Source organism: Pan troglodytes, chromosome 11 (genome assembly GCF_028858775.2).
Source record: "Pan troglodytes isolate AG18354 chromosome 11, NHGRI_mPanTro3-v2.0_pri, whole genome shotgun sequence".
Classification (NCBI taxonomy): Eukaryota; Metazoa; Chordata; class Mammalia; order Primates; family Hominidae; genus Pan; species Pan troglodytes.
The window spans coordinates 17,605,248-17,627,436 of record NC_072409.2 but is presented as its reverse complement, the minus strand read 5'-3'; the positions used below and the strand labels follow the sequence as shown (position 1 = coordinate 17,627,436).

The 22,189-nt window shown below is 39.3% G+C and overlaps 1 protein-coding gene across 4 annotated transcripts in view; it reads right to left on the bottom strand.

Moving 5' to 3' along the window:
* The window catches only part of PSMD5 (proteasome 26S subunit, non-ATPase 5), a 45,517-nt gene that overhangs the window by 15,932 nt on the left and 7,396 nt on the right, over positions 1-22,189 (bottom strand). Inside the window, exons 2-10 of one of the 4 annotated variants that reach the window (XR_010148876.1) lie at positions 19,456-19,600; positions 17,986-18,099; positions 17,490-17,618; positions 15,232-15,341; positions 12,894-13,036; positions 10,623-10,814; positions 7,477-7,586; positions 6,961-7,101; positions 670-1,883 (exon numbers count right to left, since the gene is read on the bottom strand). Coding sequence is in view for 2 of the 4 variants with exons in the window: in XM_520224.8 (XP_520224.5) it covers positions 4,026-4,283; positions 6,961-7,101; positions 7,477-7,586; positions 10,623-10,814; positions 12,894-13,036; positions 15,232-15,341; positions 17,490-17,618; positions 17,986-18,099; positions 19,456-19,600 (1,342 nt within the window). In the remaining 2 variants the exon portion in view is untranslated. Of the gene's footprint in view, positions 1-669; positions 1,884-2,448; positions 4,284-6,960; positions 7,102-7,476; positions 7,587-10,622; positions 10,815-12,893; positions 13,037-15,231; positions 15,342-17,489; positions 17,619-17,985; positions 18,100-19,455; positions 19,601-22,189 lie in introns of those variants that run through there. The other 3 variants (XR_010148877.1, XM_016961553.4, XM_520224.8) reach the window with 3 other exon arrangements.

Below are 22,189 nucleotides of genomic sequence, written 5' to 3'. Positions count from 1 at the left end.
TGGGTGGTAGAACTGCAAGTAATTTGAATCTATTAGCCCTCTGTTTATATTAGCTTAAAACTTCACTAGTGTAAAGAGTTGGATGTCTAACTTTTGTCAAGTTCTACTTAGGCAGTATTTCACAGATGGGTGCAACAAATTCACATTTCATGTCATGAAATATACCCTATATTCATTTCCTAGGGATACTATAATAAAGTATCACAAACTGGGTGACTTAAAACAGCAGGAACTTATTCTCTCATGTTTTTGAGGCTAGAAGGCTGAAATCAAGGTGTCAGCGCCCTGTTCTCTCTGAAGCCTGTTGGGAGAATCCTTCCTTGTTTCTTGTAGCTTCTGCTGGTTGCCAGCAATCCTTGACGTTCTGTGGCTTGCAAACGTGTAATTTCAACCTCTGCCTTCACCTTTACATGGACTGCTGTGTGTCAGTAACTTCACATCATCTTCCCTCTGGGTGTCTCTGTGTCCAAATTTCCTTGTAAGGACACTACTCATTGGATTAGGGCCCACCCTAATGTCATCTTAACTTGATTACATCAGCAAAGATGCCCTACCTCCTTTCCATTTATTTATTTATTTATTTATTTATTTATTTATTTATTTAGAGACGAGAGTCTCACTCTGTCGCTCAGGCTGGAGTGCAGTGGTGTGATCTTGGATCACTGCAACCTCTGCCTCCCGGGTTCAAGCAATTCTCCTGCCTCAGCCTCCTAAGTAGCTGGGACTACAGGCATGTGCCACCATGCCCAGCTAATTTTTCTATGTTTAGTAGAGATGGGGTTTCACCATGCTGGCCAGGCTGGTCTTGAACTCCTGACCTCAGGTGATATACCCGCCTCCGCCTCCCAAAGTGCTGGGATTACAGGCGTGACCACTGCACCTGGCTTCCTCTCCATTGAGGAATATGATCATGTTCACAGGTACTGGGGGTACCTGAACTTGAACACATATTTTTGGGGAACATTATTCAACCCACAACACACACTTTCTGATTTCTCTTGTGTAATGATTAGATCAGTAGTTCCCATCTTGGGGCTCTTGAGATTTTTAGGTGTTCCCAAAGTTATATACCTTGAAAGTCCCTGCCATGATACTTATTAGACCAGATTTTTTGATATGTTGTTAAGTCATCCTGACCCTGTTTATGTACAAACTCAATCTTTGTGTGGTTGATGGTCTACATGAGATATGTCAAGTGTTTGTCAATGGATTTGGTCCATAGTAAATGTTCACTAAGAGGAAAAGGCAGTATTTAGGAACATATATTCTATGTTAAACAGCCTAGGTTGAAATGTTGACTTCTCTTATTTGCTATGTGATCTCGTGCAAGTTCCTGAATTTTGCTGTGCCTTGGTTTTGTTATATAACTCCTGGAAGTGTGACGATGGCCACATGAGTTCATACATGAAAACCTCTTAGAAAATGCTTGGGACACATTAAAAACTCAGTAACTGTTAGCTACTATTACCTTCAAAATATAACCAAGTGACAAAAGGGGAGTACAACTAATCCTCAGAAAATCAGATTAATATTCTGGCTTTGCGACCTGTACAAAGTACTTAATTTCCCAGTTTAGTGCCTTTGTCTGTGAAATGATACATAACTTTTATGGCTATTATGATGATAAAGTAAGAAAATGCATGCCAAGTGCCTAACAACATAAAATCAATGCTAAGAAATGGTAGCTATTATTAGTAATAATGATAAAGAATTTTGCAAAAATTTCCCTTTAAATCCTAGGCATTGGTCATATTGAATTACTTGTAGTTTCTCAAACATGTTCTCTTCTTTTCATGTGTACCTGCTGTCTTGCTTTGCTCCTCCACTGTATTCTTCACTTGATTGCCTCCTACTAGTTCTTCAAGATGCAGGTGTTTCCTTCCCTGGAAAACATTTCCTAAAGTCAGGGGACGTGTTTTCTGTTTTCCTCTATTATTGTACTTCTTATACTCTCTAATTTTCTATTGACCTATTTTCTTCCAATATAAGACACTTTCTTCTTGTGTGATTTTCAGATAAGCTACTGAAAGTCTTGGTTTCCTCATCTGTGAAACAGGGATGTAAAAATTAAATGAGATGCACTTGGCACTTAGGCCAATGTCTAGCACCTTCCCCAATCCCAAGAACATAATAGGCAGTCAACAGGTGTTTACTTATGAAATGAAAATAATGATTTACAAATTTTATTCAATCTAAAAAAAAAATCAGAATGTGTAGACCATACATAGGAGAGAGGGCATCCCCCCAAAATCTGATGTTAAGTGAATAAAATCAATGTCATGAAGCAGAACGGTGGTTGCCAGAGGCTGGGGAAAAGAGGGAATAGACAGTTATTGTTTAATGAATACAGTTTCAATTGTATAAGATGAAAGTAATTCTGAAGATGGATGGTGGTGATGGTTGTACAACTTATGAACGTATGTAATATACTGAACTGTACACTTAAAATAGTTATGACAAATTTTATTGTATATATTGTACCACATTGAAAAAAAATCAACATCATGAATGAGATTAAAACAAAGGTCATTTTAAGAGAATATTTCTCAGGCCAGGAAAGACCTGGCTATAGCCTAATTAGTAGTGATATTAACAGTAGGGGACTAGTCAGCATGGAAACACACACAAAAAAGAGAGTCACGTTGCCAGGGGAGATGATCAATCTGGGGACTAGATAATTCCAGTCACTTTAAAATAATTTTGTTACAAATCAGGGGTGGTTTATCAACTTCACCACGGCCTAAAAGAAATATGCTCATGCATAAACCTCTGAACAGGTGATTTGGTGTGCAGAGTGCTTTGGCTTTGCTGTTTAGAGAGAAGAACACTGGAAAACAGGTGGGTGTAGGTGTTGTCAATGAAAAGAAAGATTATCCTTTGTAAATTAATGAGATGGTATCCTGATTTATGCATATGTCCCTTCTGTTCTGAGTCTGTTTATTAGGAGTAAGTTTCCCTTTCTCTGATCAACTCAAGATTGACTTTATAGGTATGAAAAATCCAAAGCAAAACCCTCAACAATCATGACCTACCAATAAATGAAATGACAGTTTAGGAATCCTTCTGATTAGCATGTTATCACTTTTCCTCCCCCAAAACCACAACAGGGCAAATTTCATTGGTAAACAGCAAAAAAAAATTACATGAACACTATAAACATTTTTTAGATATTTTAAGTCTTTTTTTCAAAGGAATAATAGTAACAAAAAACCAAGAGAGCTCATAAAAAGTATTCTGAGTATAAGGAACATAATCTTAATATTCCATACTACTCATTTTTCGAAGAATATATCCAAGACTTTGAAAGTGGAATCAGAAACGGAAAAAGGACCAAAAAGAAAAAAAAAGATAGTGAAGAGAATCCAGAAATAATTTGGTGGCAGGTTTTTATTTTATTCATTTATTTTTGAGACAGAGTCTTGCTGTGTTGCCCAGGCTGGTGTGCAGTGGCAAGATCTCAGCTCACTGCAACCTCTGCCTCCCAGGCTCAAGCGATTCTCGTGCCTCAGCCTCCTGAGTAGCTGAGATTATAGGTGTGCGCCACCATGCCTGGCTGATTTTATATTTTTAGTAGAGACGGGGTTTTGCCATATTGGCCAGGCTGGTCTTGAACTCCTAGACTCAAGTGATTTGCCCATCTTGGCCTCCCAAAGTGCTGGGAATTATAGGTGTTAGCCACCGCGCCCAGCCCTGAAGCAGGCTTTTAGATAAGATTGCATGTCCATGAAAATTTTGAGGGAAGAAAAAAACTTCCACCTTGTTGCAAAGATTAAGGCAGTGAAAGGAATCTGAAAAACACTGGATCTATTATGACCAAGCTTGCCTGCTCTTAATGCATTCCAAACTCCTAGTTCCACTTTGCATTTCAATGTAGAAATATAACAGTGTTGGTGACAAAGTAACATCTGACATTCCATGATAATTCTTGGGGAAAGGAAGTCTCTTTTGTGAAATATAGATGGAGTCAAATGCCTTAGGAGAAGTTTTGGTCAAAACGTGGTCCTCTACATGAGCTCTAGAAGAAATCATTCGGCTCCTTCTACTGCTGTCGTGGAAACAGGTTTCACATAGTATGGCCCTTCACTCAGGTAAGTTCTGAGCCTCAAATAATTTGGGTTCCCAAAGATTTCTGCAATTGTCTTGGAACTGGCAAGTGCTTTCACTAGTTCATATTTGGCATCCTTTGAAGCTTTGTCATGCTCCACAGACCGGTCCACCACATATTCTACAAAACCTGGACTGTTAAACATAAGTTTCTGAGCCCAGGGTTGGTTTGCAATGGCCTGAAATGGAAGGCAGAAAGAATACAATTCCCCTGAGTGGAAGTTGTTTGTTAATGGGATGGCACAATATTTACAAAGAAATCTGGCAACATGAACTTTAAAAATGTTACCTTTTGTCTAAGTAAATTCCTTCCTAAGAATCTAACTTAATAAAATAATCTTAAATATGAAAAATCTTTGTATACAAAAATGTTCATAATAGTGTGAAAGTTACAATATAAATATCTAATAATGGGAGAATGGTTAAGTAAATTATGGTATATAGCAATAAAAATAAACATTAACAATAATGTTTACAAAAAATAGGAAATGATACAGGTAAACCTGTTATATAAAAAAAGCAGATTCAAATTATAAACAATGCATGATTACAACAGTGGAAAAATAAAAACTAAAGTAGAAAAGACTAACCTCAAGATACTCATATAGTGCACAAACATTTTCAAGAATGTTCATTGTGGTATCATTTGTAAGATACTATCTAAATCTTCATTTACAGAAGAATGATATATTGTGGCTATTCAATGAAATACCAACTTTCTAACTGCCTCTTTTAACATAGACAAATTTTAAAAAAACGTAACATTGAAGAGAAAAAAAAAAAAGCAAAAACTGCAATTACTTTTGCACCAACCTAATGGAATGATACAAACAGCATGATACCACTTACAAAGTTTATGAATATCTAAAATACTGTGTTTTATTTAAGGATACACACAATATGTAGTAGAAATATGAAATCATTTATGGGCCCTGACTTTGTGATAGTGATTTTATCTAAGAACAGAGGAAGGGGAATAGGACTGGGCAGAGGTAGCAAGATACAACTATGTTTGAAATATTTCACCAAAAATAAACACACACTAATACAAAAACTAAAAGGGAATACACCAAAAGGTATAACTTTCTGTGATTTTAAAAAATTCTACTTCTAAGTCTTTTCCAAATTTTAAGATTAAGTTTTTCAAAACCTATTACGTTTTAATGAAAAAGAAGTAACAATCAAGTTTATGGCCTAGTTTTTTCCTCTCAAAATGTGTTCCACAGACAAGTAGCATCAGCAACACCTGCGAGCTTGTTAGACATTCAGGATCCCAGGCTCTGCCCCACAACTACTGAATTAGAATCTACATTTTAATAAGATTCCTAAGATTAATGTTTGAGAAACTTTGGCCTGCTTCACAACCAAGCATGAAGGTAGGCAGAAATAAAAATAGTTATCCCAACCAGTAAATAGAAAATTATTTCTACAATGGAACCAGCTAAGCACAGGATAAGGTAGAAGAGCAAAACCAAAATAAACTAATAATGAAAATACTAAGCAGGAGCCAAAATGGCCATCTCATACAATGACCATTTACAAGGGTGAAGCAGTCTTAAAGAAATGTTTCTGGCTAGGCGCGGTGGCTCATGCCTGTAATCCCAGCACTTTGGGAGGCCGAGGCGGGCGGATCACGAGGTCAGGAGATCGAGACCATCCTGGCTAACACAGTGAAACCCCGTCTCTACTAGAAATACAAAAAGAAATTAGTCGGGCATGGTGGTGGGCGCCCGTAGTCTAGCTGCTCGGGAGGCTGAGGCAGGAGAATGGCGTGAACCCGGGAGGTGGTGCTTGCAGTGAGCCAAGATCACGCCACTGCATTCCAGCCTGGGCGACAGAGCGAGACTCTGTCTCAAAAAAAAAATGTTTCTGAAGATTATAGGAATACCTGTATCCTTCAAGACCCAGATCCTGTATCACATCCTCAGGAAGCCTACCCTCTTTTGTCCCTGCCATTTTCCTTATTCCCTCCCAGTCTAGGCCATGTATACTGTCTGAGATCCCATTATTGATATGATTACTAAAGCGATTACTATCTTGCTATGCTGGGGCTACAAAGATAAATCAGATATGCTTCCTGCTCTCAGCCAACTCTACTTAATAGGTAAGACAGGTCGATAAATAAACATTTGCAAAATAATACAACAAATAGAACACAAAGGTATAATCCTTACCACAGCTGTAATTATATAAGTAACTGTACAATTATATTTACTGCCTGGCTCCTTCAATAGACAGGAAACTACATGAAAGGAAGGTCTTTATATATTTTCTTCACTGTTGTATGCCCTTCACTGAGCAAAAACGGAAACTCAACAAATATTTGCTGAATAAATAAATGCAACATATGAGAACCAACATTGTTTAACTCAACCTTGTCAATCTGGGCAAAGTGTGCTGAACACAAGGAGTTAGTCCTTGACGAGTGAGTAAGAGGTTAAGGAGCAAAGTTAAGGAAGAGTGTTAGATACGGAGACCCCAGCAAAGGTCCAGAGACACAAAACAAACAGTTTGGTACCACTGGAGCATTAGGTGCCCGAAGCTTTATTTTCTGCAGGGGAAATAAGGATTAGGAAGACCAGGGCTAGGTTAATAGAGGATGGCGGTTAAAAAGTCTGGAATTAACTGTGTGATCCCATAGCATCCTGTTCAAACCTCAAACAGCACCTAATATCTTTTACTGAAACAATCTGTTTACACATCTGTCTCCTTACTTAGTCTCTAAGGTAGCAGAAGGTAGAAACTATACTATGCACTTGTGCATCCCCAGAGATGGCACAGGCTCTGGCTCACTGTTAAGTACTCAAGTGTTGAGCTGGCAGGGTCCCAGAAGGACCTATGGAAGTGAATACCTACCGTAAACACTTTTAAGGCAGCACAGTGTAGTTCAGGGAAGGGCTGACTGCTAATGCCACGGAAGAGCTCCAGTGGATCCCGAGATAAAGAAGAAAACCAGGATTCTGTCATCCTCAGAAGGTCATCAGTCTGCTGCTCAGGCTACAGGAAAGAAAAGGAAAATCTCATCAAAAGTTAACTGATCTGGAGAAAAGCACTTATTTAGAAGTCAGACACCTGAGTGCTGATGGCACTCTGTCATTAATTTGTTGTGTGAAACTGGCTAAGTCTGGAGGACTCTTTCTCAAATCCAGCCCAGACCTTTCCCAGTTTTCTTTGAATGTGGTTGATTAAGCAGTCTCTAGAGTCTCTTCAGTTCTAACACTCTATGATTCCATTTTAAATTAAAAATGTCACCAGTCATATAATGAGGGTTATCTTCTTGTATTTACTTCATCACATTTATCATGTTGATTCATACAGATTTATTCTCCCAAACATATACCACTGTCCTTCATTATTTCCCTATCTACTTACTGGTAAGTACAGAAGAGATGAAATTGCATCCAAACATCTAATTTTTAGCTCCACTGGGGCATTCTTTGATTGATGTCCTATTCTCATAAGCAAGCGTTCAAAGCGAGTTCCTTTGAAGGATAACAGTGAGATTCTTCTTTATTATGGTAAAATATACACAACATAAAATTTACCATTTTAACCATTTTTAGTGTATAGTTCAGTGCTATTAAGTACATTCACACTGTTGGGCAACCATCATAACCATCCATCTCTAGAACTTTTTCATCAACCCAAACTGAAACTCTGTATCCATCAAACAATAATTCCCTTTCTTCTCTACCCTCATCCCCTGCCAACCACTTTTCTACCTCCTGTGAACTGGACTCTTTTAGGCATCTCATCTAAGTGGAATCATACAATATCTGTCCTTATGTGTTTGGCTTACTTCACTTAGCATAATGTTATCAGTGGCGCAGGCTTCCTCCATGCTGTAGCATGTGCCAGAATCTCATTCTTTTTAAAGGCTGAGTAATATTCAATTGTTATGTATATACCACATTTTGTTTATTGATTCATCTATCAATGAACATTGGGTTGCTTGCACCTTTTTTTGGTTATTGTGAATAACGCTGCTATGAACATGACTGTACAAACATCTGTTTGAGTCTCTGCTTTCAATTTTTTTTGGTATATACCTGAAAGTGGAGCTGCTGGATGAAGGAAATATAAAATGTACAAGGGTTACAATTTCTCCACATCCTAACGCTCATTATTTTATGGGTTTTTTTTTAAAATAATAGCCATCCTAATGGATATGAAGTGAAAAATGAGATTTTTTAAAAGTATGCTCTCATACACTATGACCTCTACCAACCTAAACCAAGACAAAAATAAGCATGTAGTCAGAGAACCAGTGACAGGCCTAGAACACATAATTACACGCAACACAGCACATATAAGGCAAAGTTATAAAACTGGAATCAAAGGACCTGGACTTGAGTAGCAGCTGCCGTAATTTGTATGACCTTAGAAATTTTCTTAACTCCTCTAAGTTTCATCTACCTTATCTGGAAAATGAAAATGACAATGTATGTTCTTTGCAGGACTGTAAAACGATTGTCATAGGTAAAAGCACTTAGAAAACGACATATAACAAAAATATTAGCTGTGATACACAACAGCATATTAATTTTCTTTTTTCTTTTTCTATTTTCTAATTTTTATTTTTTTGAGATGGAGTCTCGCTGTGTCACCCAGGCTGGAGTGCAATGGCGCAATCTCGACTCACGGCCCAGGTTCAAGCGATTCTCCTGCCTCAACCTCCCGAGTAGCTGGGATTACAGGTGCCTGCCATCACACCTAGCTAATTTTTGTATTTTTAGTAGAGACCATGTTGGCCAGGCTGGTCTCGAACTCTTGACCTCAGGTAATCTACCCACCTTGGCCTCCCAAAGTGTTGGGATTACAGGCATGAGCCACCTCGCCTGGCCTCTTGTTAAATTTTTTTTTTGAGATGGGGTCTCACTCTGTCACCTAGGCTGCAGTGCAACTGAGTGATCAAGGCTCACTACAGCCTTCACCTCCTGGGCTCAAATAATTCTCCCACCTCAGCCTCCCGAGTGGCTGGGACTATAGGCATGCACCACCACAGCTGGCTAATTTTTTTTGTTGTTGTTGTTGATGAGGCTGGTCTTGAATTCCTGGGCTCAAACGATCCTCCCGCCTTGGCCTCCTGAAGTGCTGGGATTACAGGTGAGATAATTTTCAACATATGTGTCTCAAGAATTTTAATAATTGGGCTGCATATTATTTTGTGTGTAAAATTTGTTGTGCTGTTGATCCTCATGGATGTTCCATAAAAGTATCTTTCTTTATTTCTTTTTTTTTTTTTTTTTACAGAGTCTCGCACTGTCGCCCAGGCTGGAGTGCAGTGGTGTGATCTCGGCTCACTGCAACCTTTACCTCCTGTGTTCATGCCATTCTCCTGCCTCAGCCTCCCGAGTAGCTGGGACTGCAGGCATGCACCACCACGCTTGGCTGATTTTTGTATTTTTAGTAGAGACAGGGTTTCACCATGTTGGCCAGGCTGGTCTCGAACTCCTGACCTCAAGTGATCCACCTGCTTTGGCCTCCCAAAATGCTGGGATTACAGGCATGAGCCACCATACCTGGCCTCTTTTTTTTTTTTTTTTTTTTTTTTGAGATAGAATTTCACTCTGTCACCCAGGCTGGAGTGTAGTGGCACGATCTCAGCTCACTGCAACCTCCACCTGCCAGGTTCAAGCGATTCTCCTTCCTCAGCTTCTCAAGTAGCTGGGACTACAGTTGCGCAGTACCATGCCTGGTTAATTTTTGTATTCTTGAGTAGAGATAGGATTTTGCCATGTTGCCCAGCCTGGTCTTGAACTCCTGAGCTCAGGCAATCCACCCACCTTAGCCTCCCAAAGTGCTGGATTACAGGCATGAACCACTGTATCTCGTAACATGCCAAAAGTATCTCTTAACATGAAATCTTATAACAAACTTTTATTTTCCTTTCTCAAAATTTCATAAATATTCACAACAACCCTGAGAAGTAGTTGTTATGCCATTTTTATAAATGAAGAAAATGAGGCCTAGAAAAGTGAAGTGAGTAAATGAAGTTCAAAAAGCAAAGTCAGGGCTGGATACAATGGTGTGGACCTGTAGACCCAGCCAATCAAGAGGATGAGGCAGGAGGATTGCTTGAGCCCGGGAGTTTGGGGCCAGCCTGGGTAACAGAGAGACACTCTCAATCTCTTAAAAAAAAAAAAAAAAAAAAAAAAAAGAATAGAAAACCCAAGGACATGAATCCAGACCTTTCTGACTCTAGCCCATGGTCTTTGTACCATGAAATCTAGTCAAAGAAGACATCATAGAGGGGAAACAGGAAACAATGTTTGGTTGAAATCGATTGGTAGAAACCTAAACCAATGAAAACCTAAACCAGTGAAAAGTAAAAAAAAAAAAAAAGGTTTTCCGTAATAATTATTAGATTTTCAGACATGAGTCCAAGGTCATGGTTAACAAGACTGCCACCCATAAAATAGTTTCTACAATGTAGTTAACCCACCAGCAAATGAACTTACATATTGAACCCCTGTCAAAAATTAAGATATCCCTGAACAGGGCCAAGTCATACCAACCTGTTTTCTGTAAAACCTGTTTTCCTTCAACATTGGATCCCAAGATTCCAACTGTGTCTACAGCTACACCAATCATAGTGGGGTCCTGACTTTCTATCATTTCAAAGACTTTTTCCACAAAGATAGGATAACGCTCACAGATCTGTTGAGGACTATCCATGACAGCCAGGTTTCCAAAAAACTTCACGAATCCTAAAGAGATTTACAAAAATATATTTTAATAGGGGAACAAGACAGCATGAATTGCGGGCTCTATGACTTCACAGGAACAGAAATGAACTGCAGGCCAGAAAAGCATAGAAAGGTTAGAGTAGTGTGTTGCCTGGAGATCCGAGAGACCATTAGGAGATTCTGAAGGACCTGTGATGTGTGATCCTGAGAGAGGGCGTCAATGGAGCTGGGACCAGCTATTGAAGTACTGGCATATGCAAGAGGGAGAACAAAGAAAAAGGACCAGTGGATACAAATTACAGGAAGGCAAGTTTAGACTCATTACCAGGAAGAAATTTTTAAATGGATATGTTCATTAATAAAATAAGCTAGGCTACCTAAGGCAGGCATACATCTCCAATTTCTGGAAGTGTTCAAGAAAGACTAATCAACCAAGACCCAGAATAGAATGGCAAGAGTAGATCCTACAACAGATAAAGACTCCCACTCAGAGACATGATTAATCTGTGAAACATACTGTAAATGTCATTACTAGTATTTTTATTTATGTTTTTGTTGATATTCAAAAAGAAAAATATCCTAATGTTCTAAATAGCCCTGATGTTTCCAGAAAACCAAAGTCAACAGTACGTAGCTCCAAGAGCAACAGATTCCACCTCAATAAGAGGCTATAGGTATCTTTTTAAAAAAATTAACTTTTAACTGACAAAAAATCATATATCTTTATTGTGAACAATGTATTCTGAAATATGTATATTTAAAAATTATTTTTTCTGCTTTCGTGAAAAATGTCATTAAATTTAAGAATTTTGGAGGGAATGCACTGAATCTATATAGTGCTTTGGGCAGCATGAACATTTTAATAATATTAATCCTTCCAATCCATGAACATAGGATACCTTTCCATTTATTTGTGTCTTCTTCAATTTCCTTCATCGGTTTTTATAGTTTTCAGTGTACAGATCTTTCACCTCCTTAAATTTATTCATAAATATTTAATTTTTTTTGAATGCTATTGTAAATGGGAATGTATCTTTGATTACTTTTTCAGAGTTCACTGTTAGTGTATAGAAATGCTACGGATTTTTATGCACTGATTTTGTATCCTGCAGCTTTATTGAATTTATTTATTCATTCTAACAGTTTTTTGGTGGAATCTTTATTCTATATATTAATAAAACATTACATCACTTGCAAACAGGGAAATTTTCACTTCTTTCTTTCCGATTTGGATGCCTTTTATTTATTTATCTTGCCTAATTGCTCTGGCTATAACTTCTTGTACTTTGCTGAATAGAAGTGGTAATTGTGGGCATCCTTGTCCTGATCTTTTTTTTTTTTTTTTTTTGAGATGGAGTCTCACTCTGTTGTCCAGGCTGGAGTGCAGTGGCGCGATCCTGGCTCACTGCAATCTCCACCTCCCAGGTTCAAGGGATTCTCCTGCCTCAGCCTCCTGAGTAGCTGGGACTACCGGCACCCACCACCATGCCCGGCTAATTTTTTGTATTTTTAGTTGAGATGGGGTTTCACTGTGTTAGCCAGGATGGTCTCGATCACCTGACCTCATGATCTGCCTGCCTTGGCCTCCCAGAGTGTTGGGATTACAGGCATGAGCCACTGCGCCCGGCCTTGTTCCTGATCTTAGAGGAACGCTTTCAACTTTTCACCGCTGAGTATGTTAGCTGTGGGTTTGTCATACATGGCCTTTATTGTGTTGAGATAGATTCCTTCTATACTTAATTTGTTAAGAGTTTTTATCATAAAAGAAAGGTGAAATTTGTGAAATGCTTTTCCCGCATTACTTGGTTGCTGTCTTTATTCTGTTAACATAGTATATCTTATTTATTGATTTGTGTATGCTGAACCCTCCCTGCATCCATAGGATAAATCCCACTTCATCAGGGTGGATGACCCTTTTAATGTGCTGTTGAATTTGAACTTGGTGGCTCTAGATATCTTCTAAACGAAATCAGCTCATTAAGGAAATCAGCTCTAAAGGAAAACAATCCCTGTCCACTCCCTACCCCAACCCCCTGATGTCAGAGATAACTCAGAAATAAAACACGCACCATCATTTCCATAGGCATCAGTGTTTCTTACCTGGCAGATAGAAGCTAGAGAAAGGGTCTGAATCTGCCCCAACAATTATATTAGAAATTTGGTCAATTACTCCTTCTTGAGCAAGATACTGTCGTCCATGATGAGTATATGCCAGTGATGTCACCATTTCTATACAGGTGGCTCTAAAATGTCAGAAGGACAAAAACAAGGAGATTTTGCACAGGATTTGCATAGTTTATAAATTGTTCTCATACAGGTTATCTTATTTAATTCTTATCACATTCGAAAGGTCAATAATCTTGGCTCCTCTTTTCACATGAAGCCCTAAGGCCTAGAAATTTGCAGTGACTTCTTTGTAATCATATTGTTATTATAGGCAGAGTTTCGATTTAAATCTTGACCTTCTGATTTGAAGTCCACTATTGTTTCCACTATAACCTAGCTGCTTCCTAAAATATTTTCTAAATTTGTGTTTTATTTTGAAATATCATACACAAAAGTAATGAGAATACAGTAAGCCCCCATATACACATAACCTGATTTTATGGTTATGAAGATTTTGCTTTACTTATTTCATCTCTTTTCCCTACTTTTTGCTGAACTATTTTAAAGCAAATCCTAGTCACCCTGCCATTTACCCCTGCATACTTTAGTATGCATCTCTACAAAACACATATGTTTCCTTACACAATTATAATGCCACTGCCACATATTAAGAAATTAACAATAATTCTTTGGTATCATCTCATATCCAACCATGATCAAAGAAAATAACTAAAAAATTTATTTAGTTGGTAGTTGATCCTAAAGTGTTTTGACTGACCATTTACAGGTTTTTTTCTATGTCACAAAATTTGATACAATGCTAAAAAATAATTAACAAAATTAATTGTCTCATTAGGTTGAGACACTCAAATGCACTGAAGCAATGTAACTAGTGACTGATTTACTCATATGGGTTTAATAAATTCAGCCATGTTTAAAGAACACAGGACAATCAGAAAATCATTTAAGATAAGAAAAATCAAAACCTATATACACAAAGATAACTATAATGCTATCATAACAGCAAAATACTTGAAGCAAATCAACTGTTCAACAGTGAGGAGGTATTAGTAAACTGTGGAATATCAACAAAGGAACATTTGGCAGATATTAAAGGGGATTTAGGGAATAGCGGGTGGAAGAGACTGGAATTAACATTTCTTTGAGAACCTATGTCAGCCATTGTACTGCTTTCTATGGTCAATTAGCTTAATTCTTACAATATCTTTTTATTTTTTTTGAGACGGAGTTTTGCTCTTGTTGCCCAGGCTGGAGTGCAATGGCACGATCTTGGCTCCCTGCAATCTTCACCTCCCGGGTTTAAGCAATTCTCTTGTCTCAGCCTTCCCAGTAGCTAGGATTACAGGCACCCACCACCATGCCCAGCTAATTTTTTGTATTTTTTTAGTAGAGACAGGGTTTCACCGTATTGGCCAGGCTGGTCCTGAATTCCTGACCTCAGGTAATCCACCCTCCTCAGCCTCCCAAAGTGCTGGGATTACAGGCTGTGAGCCACTGCACCTGGCACAATATCTTTTTTAGTTACTGTTCTATCTGAGAGATGAGGAAACTGAGATGTAGAAAGCTTATAATTATCTGTCCAAGGCCAAACAGCTAATAAATAGTAGAGAGGCATGCAAGCCAAGTCTTCCTCATTTTGAAAAGCTCATATTCTTTTTTTTTTTTTTTTTTTTTGAGACAGAGTCTTACTCTGTTGCTCAGGCTGGAGTACAGTGGTGCAACCTCCACCTCCCAGGTTCAAGCAATTCTCCTTCCTCAGCCTCCCGAGTAGCTGGGAATATAGGCACATGCCACCATGCCCAGCTAATTTTTGTATTTTTAGTAGGGACAGGGTTTCACTATGTTGGCCAGGCTGGTCTTGAACTCCTGACCTCATGAATCGCCCACCTCAGCCTCCCAAAGTGCTGGGATTATAGGCGTGAGCCACCGCACCCGGCCTAGCCCATGTTTTTTCTATCATGCCATAGTGTTGCTATTTAACAATGCCAAAATAAATGAATATGATAAAATATTAGTAATTCAAAATGGCAGTTACCACATGATTGCAACTTTTTAAGAGCACACAGGCCTAGGGACATGGAACAGAGTCACTTGAAAGTAGCTGAATTGTCATGTGGGGCTTTCCCAAGTTCCAGTATGTTGTCACGATGTAATTTGAACAATTTTCTAAAGATCCCTCCTTCAGGACACACATCAGTCATGAGATTGCAACCTGGGCAAAGTCTCTAATAGAGAAAATCACAGATGTCCCAAGGTTGTTTCCCAGCCCTTCAAAAGAGGATATTTCACTTTAAGAACTCAGTCAACACACCTGACCAACACATCCTCACCAGTCAGCTCTCTCAGGAGCTGGGTTACCAATCCACTTGTGGTACAGTAGTTTAAAGATTCTGGTGACACGGAAGAAATCTCTATAATTAGCTGAAATAAAAAAAAAAAAACAGAAAAAAGAAAAAGGTCAAAACAGCCCTACGCCTGATAGATCTCATTTTAAGTTAAATGTAGGACTAGGTACTTTTTATAAATGAGTTTTAAAAAATCCATTATTTGTCTCTTTAAGTAGAAAAACTTCAGTGAACGCATAAGAAATTACTTTGGCACAGATTATTATTATTATTATTATTTTTGAGACAGAGTCTCACTCTGTCACCTAGGCTGGAGTGCAGTGGCGTGATCTCAGCTCACTGCAACCTCTGCCTCTTGAGTTCAAGCGATTCTCGTGCCTCAGCCTCCCCAGTAGCTGGGATTACAGGCATGCACCACCACACCTGGCTAATTGTTTTGTATTTTTAGTAGCGATGGAGTTTTGCCATGTTGGCCAGGCTTGTCTTGAACTCCTGACCTCAAGTGATCTGCCCGCCCTGGCCTCCTGAAGTGTTGAGATTACAGGCATGAGCCACCATGCCCTGCCACCTTGGCACAGAAATGTTCCATTATATCTAGGTGTATCAGCACTTTCCCACCCAAGCAATCATCAATCAGGGTACAAAAGCCTGAATCAGCCACAACAAACAGATTATAAAACCATTCACTCATTCAGGCATCCTGTCAGTCAGTCAGTCAGTCATTCACTTACTCATTCAGCAAGTATGTTCTGAGGTCTTACTGAGAGATATAGGAAGACACTGAAGGGTTTTAAGCAGAGAAATGACACAATCAGATTTGGACTTTTAAAAGACCATTCTGACTGCATGAGAAGATAGACTAGGGATGATAAAAATGGATGAGTGGAGACCAGTTTGGATGCAAATATAGTAGCCCAGGTGAGTGACACCAGTAAGTTAGTCTAGGGTGGTAGAAGCTGTACTAATGAAGAGAAATGCAGGGGTTTAAATAAAATCAACAAAATATGATGACCGAATGGATATGTGGCAGGGAAAACAGGCCTCAGAATGAGCCAAGGTCTAATACCCAACTAAGCAGACTGTGAGACACAGCCAGTTTGTTGTCTTATTTTTTATTAGGGGGATAGGGTGGATATGGAAGATCAGGAATTTGATTTCAGCATGAGTTTGAGTGGCCTAGAATATACCCAAGGGGCCAAGAGTGAGTAAGCAGTTGAGCATGAAGGTTCGAGCTCAGAAGAAAGGTCTCAGTTGGAAGTTTACATCTGAGAGGCATCATCACAGATGGGAAGTGAAATCATAAGTGAGTAAAACTGCCTAGGAATGAGTAGAGTACCGTGAAAGCAGGGCTTGGAACTCTGTTTTCATCAACTCCAACAATTAAAGATTCAACGGAGGATAATGAGCCAGGAGGCTGAGAAGAAACTGAGAGGTAGAAGGAAAAGCAGCATAGTATGGTATCATGACATGCAAAGTAAGAAAGTGTTCTGAAGATGGAATTAGACTATAGAGGATTCTATTTCAAACATGCACCCTATTAACTGTGTGGTCTTGGATCAATTGCTCCATCAATATGAGGTTAATGATAACAACATACAAAGTTTACTGTAAGAATTAAAGATAATATATGTGAGTATTTTAGCATAGTGCTTAGTACAAAGCTGGTACAAATAAGGGCCATTTCTTCTTATTACTACTACAAATTTTTTCAAGTCTGGTTTCAATATCTTCTCTATCATAGTAATTATATTGCACTGTAAAAAAATATATATATATATATATATATATGTATATATATAAAGGGTCTTGCTCTGTTGGCCAGGCTGGAGTGCAGTAGTGCAACCACGGCTCACTGCTGCTTCAACTTTCTGGGCTCAGTTGATCCTCCCACTTCAACCTCCTGAGTAGCTGGGACGACATGCACGTACCACCATGCACAGCTAATTTTTAAAATCGTTGTAGAGATGGGGTCTCACTATGTTGCCCAGGCTGGTCTGAAACTCCTGGCCTCAAGGGGTCCTCCTGCCCTTGCCTCCCATAGAGCTGGGCTGTAAGTATTTTTTATGACTGTCTCACATACTAGGCTGGGAATGCATCCTTATATTCCCAGCACCTACTGTAGGGCCAAACACAGATTATATACTTAATGAGCCATCTTGCTTTTCAGCATAAGCCAAACTGCATTCTGCTTTGTAAGCATGAGAAAGTGTGCTTTTTATCTTACCTCATACACCCTGTATCGAACAATGTCATTTGTTTTCATTACACTTTTCAAATCATCCAGCAGATTGCTTTCAAATAAAGCCTCCAGTCCAGCTTGGGTTAGTGATATTCTTGACAGGGATTTGATAGCCTTATAAAGAAAGAAAATATCTCTTACATTCCCAAAATGCAGGTTATTATCTACTTCATAAGAGTGATGTAAAAATAGTGCATGGAATGCACCTTGCCCATGTTTTAGCTATTATTTATAATTGGAAAAGACGCAAGGTATCCCCCATAGAATTATGATGGATACTGTAGATATGTATATCCTAGAAAATGAATGGGGTTTACTAGTATTTACTTGACAACCATTTATTTTACACAATCCATATGAAGTTGTAAATTCCATTACGCAAATCATCCATTCTAAACCTTCACTCTCAATTCAGAAGGCCTTTATCTTTTGGGACACTGATGTCTCTGCACATTTAAGTCAATGATTCTAGTAGACTCACCGCTTTTGCTACAGATAGATTCTCTCCACCAATGCAATAAACAATTTGTTTTAGTAATTCAGCATTATTTAGAATCTCAGTAACAGCATCAGAATTTTCAACAATTCTTCCAATCTGAAAGAAAAACAATCAGAAACACTCTTCTAAAGTAGGGCAACATACGGTAAACACACGATGGTCCAATTTCCTTAGTGCACAGTTATTTTAGGAGTTAGTGATCACAGCCATATATCAATTCATTAAAAAATCAAAATGACCTAAATGCATTCAGTCAAACACACATATGGTATAGTCACATCTTTGAAAGGAAAGAAAAAAGAAAGTGGGTAAAGAGGTAAGATAGCTCAGTGAGTGAAAACAATACAAACCCAGCTCTATGTTTAGCTACACTGACCTTGCACAAATTTTAGCCCCATTTCTTATCCGTAAAATGGGAACACAATATTTAATTCCAGGATAGTTACGAAGATTAAACGAGACCGAACAGGCAAAGCACCTGCTACAGTGTCTGGCATATAAATGGCCAGTGAATAAACTGATATCTTCCCCCTTTCCCCCAACTTTTTTTTTTTTGAGATGGAGTCTCACTCTTTCGCCCAGGCTGGAGTGCAGTGGCGCGATCTCAGCTCACTACAACCTCTGCCTCCTGGGTTCAAACGATTCTCCCACCTCAGCCTCCTGAGTAGCTGGGATTACAGGCACCTGCCATCATGCCCGGCTAATTTCTGTATTTGTGTAGAGACAGGGTTTCACCATGTTGGCCAGGCTGGTCTTGAACTCCTGACCTCAGGTGATCCGCCTGCCTTGGCTTCCCAAAGTGCTGGGATTACAGGCGTGAGCCACTGTGCCCAGCGCCCTTTTTTGCTGAATAAACACAGAAAAGGAAAAACAGTAGTTCAGTATCTACTGAGTAACTGTTTAGCTCCTAACGTTTCAACAAGATAATCCTTAGCAGCAGCTCTTCACTCAAATAGCAGGATGCTTTGGTTACCAGGATGATAAGAGTTACTGTCTTAATTGTTGGTTTAGTGACCTTTACAATAGCATTTGGTTCATCCAGTGTAACAGAATCTAAAATGGCAGAGAGCTATTTGAACACATAGGAATCTTTTTCTTTACACTAGGAGCTCCTTGAAGGAAAGTAATCGGTTTTGTTTATCTTGGTAACTCTAACAGCATATGGCACCATGCCTGGCATGTAAAAGGAACTCAGTCAGTATCTGATTAATGAATGATTTAGATGGTACTTAATGGAACTTCTTTCTTTAGCTTGTATCTCCCAGGTTATAGTTAGCTATGCACATTGGAATAGACCACACATTTCCTAGGGGGAAAGAGGGAGCAGAGGAGAGAGGGAGAAGGAAGAGGGAAGGAGAGAGAGAAATACTGTGCTTTCTTCATCTTTCTGTCCCAGTGCAGAACCTGGCCCAGAGCAGGTGGTCAATGTCGGTTCCTAGTAGAATTTCATACCTGGGAAAGAGTGAGGATTTTTACAGAATCATCAGGGTGAATTAGTCCCCTCTGCAGGTCAACCCTGAGGTTCCGGGCCACGTGAACTGGTTCCATAGCTTGAAGCAATCTCTCCAGAATGGATACACACAAAGTAGTCTTTTCCCTGAAGGAGACATCATAAATCTTATTAGTTCATATCCTGCCCAGGTAGGAAGTAACAACCTAATAATAGCTGAAGCTTGCGTCAGCGTCTCCTCCACACAGACTTCTTTTTGAAACAGCAGCTTTCACTCACCTACTAAACATTTGCTAAGTACCTATTATGCGCATTGTCTGTGCTGGGGCTACAGAGAAGAATAAGATATGCACTCTAGTCTTCTTTTTTTTTTTTTTTTTTTTTTTGAGGTGCAGTTTTGCTCTGTCGCCCAGGCTGGAATGCAATGGCCTGATCTTGGCTCACTGCAACCTCCACCTCCCAGGTTCAAGCAATTCTCCTGCCTCAGCCTCCCGAGTAGCTGGGATTACAGGGGCCTGCCACCATGCTGGGATAATTTTTGTATTTTTAGAGACGAGGTTTCACCATGTTGGCCAGGCTGGTCTCGAACTCCTGACCTCAGGTGATCCACCTGCCTCGGCCTCCCAAAATGCTGGGATTACAGGCTTGGGCCACCGCACCTGGCCTTTTTTTTTTTTTTTTTTTTTTTTTGAGACAAGAGTCTTGCTCTGTTGCCCAGGCTGGAGTACAGTGGCACGATCTCTGCTCACTGCAACCTCTGCCTCCTGGGTTCAAACAATTCCCCTGCCTCAGCCTCCCGAGTAGCTGGGACTACAGGTGCATGCCACCACACCCGGCTAACTTTTTGTATTTTTAGCAGAGACGGGGGTTTCACTGTGTTAGCCATGATGATCTCGATCTCCTGACCTTGTGATTCTCCCACCTCAGCCTCCCAAAGTGCTGGGATTACAGGTGTGAGACACCGTGCCTGGCCTGATATATTCTCTAGTCTTAAGGAGCTCAATCCAATGAAAGATACAGAAAAAAAAGGCAACTGTAATCCAGATAAATAAACGCTATGGGCTAAGACTAGAAATTATAGGAGCTTAAAAAAGAACAGAGGGTACAGGGAAGGCTTCCCAGAAGGGTAACATCTAAACTAAATTTTGAGAAAAAGTAGGAGTTATCCAGAAGAAAAGTTTTCTAGGTAGAGGGAGTAGCAGCACATGAAAAGGCAGAGAGGAATAAGACATAGTGTTATACTTTCAAGGAACAAGTAGTTTGGTATGATTGGGGTCAGAAAGGGAGAGAGGTGGTGAGAAGGTAAAAGGGTGAGGTGAAGGACAAGAACTGAAACTGAAAAGATGCACAGAAGCCAGATTCTAACAGGTATTTTATGTCATGCTTGGAATTTAGACTTCTTCCAGAAAATCAATGGCAGGCCATAAGTGGTCTTAAAGAAGTAAAATGACGAGATCTGACTTATAGAATTCACTCTGCACCAGTGTTAGGGGAAGAATTTTCAATTACAAGGCAGTAAATGGTGAGAGGTGATGAAGGAGTAAACCAGGGGAGCAGCAGTGAGGATAGAGAGAAGAGGGAAGAACTATGTAAGAGAAACTGATGACTACCAGTGGTAGATACAGAAGATGTTTTCAGAACAATTTTCTTGTCTCTTAATAGACACTACAAATAAATGGGCTAATATATTGTTAGTAGTAGTATACAATTCAACTGATACAACCTTTTGGGTAGGTAACTACATGATACAAATGAAAAGCCTTAAAAATGAACATACTCTTTTAATTCAGGAATTTCACTTTGCATAATTGAACCTAAGGTAGTATTAAGAATGTTTTTATACCAAAGATAATTGAAAACATGCTATTTTCACAAAACTTGTACACAAATGTTCACAGCAGTGGAAACAATCCAAATGTCCACCAAGTGATGAAAGGATAAACATGTGTTATGTGCATATAATGAATATTATTCAGCCATAAAAAGCAATGAAGTAATGATACATATCACAACATGAATAAACCTTTAAAATATTATGCTAAGTGAAATAAGCCAGACACAAAAGGCTTCCTTTTGAGAATGATTCTATTTATATGAAATGTCCAGAATAGACGAATCCATATAGAAAGTAGATTCCGCTAGGCTCGGTGACTCACGCCTGTAATCCCAGCACTTTGGGAGGCCACAGCAGGTGGGTCACCTGAGGTCAGGAGTTCAAGACCAGACTGGCCAATATGGTGAAACCCCATCTCAACTAAAAATACAAAAAAAATTAGCTGGGTGTGGTAGTGGGCGCCTGTAATCCCACCTACTTCAGGAGGCTGAGGCAGGAGAATCGCTTGAACCCAGGAGGCGGCAGTTGCAGTGAGTCGAGATAGCGCCATCGCACTCCAGCCTAGGCGACAAGAACGAAACTCTGTCTCAAAAAAAATAAAATAAAATAAAATAAAGTAGATTCCTGGTTGCCAGAGGCTGGAGGAATGGGGAAGAGGAGGAATGAGGATACTTATAAGTATGGTTTTCTTTTCCTTTAAAAAAAAAAATGTGATTACAGGTAAAATTTACCATTTTAACCATTCTTAAACGCACAGTTCTGTGGGAATAAGTACATTCACTTTGTTGTCCAGCCATCACCATCGTCCATCTCCAGAACATTTTCCTCTTCCCAACCAGAAACTCTGCATCCATTGAACACTCCCTATTCTCCCCTCCCCAAGCTCCTGGCAACCACCATTC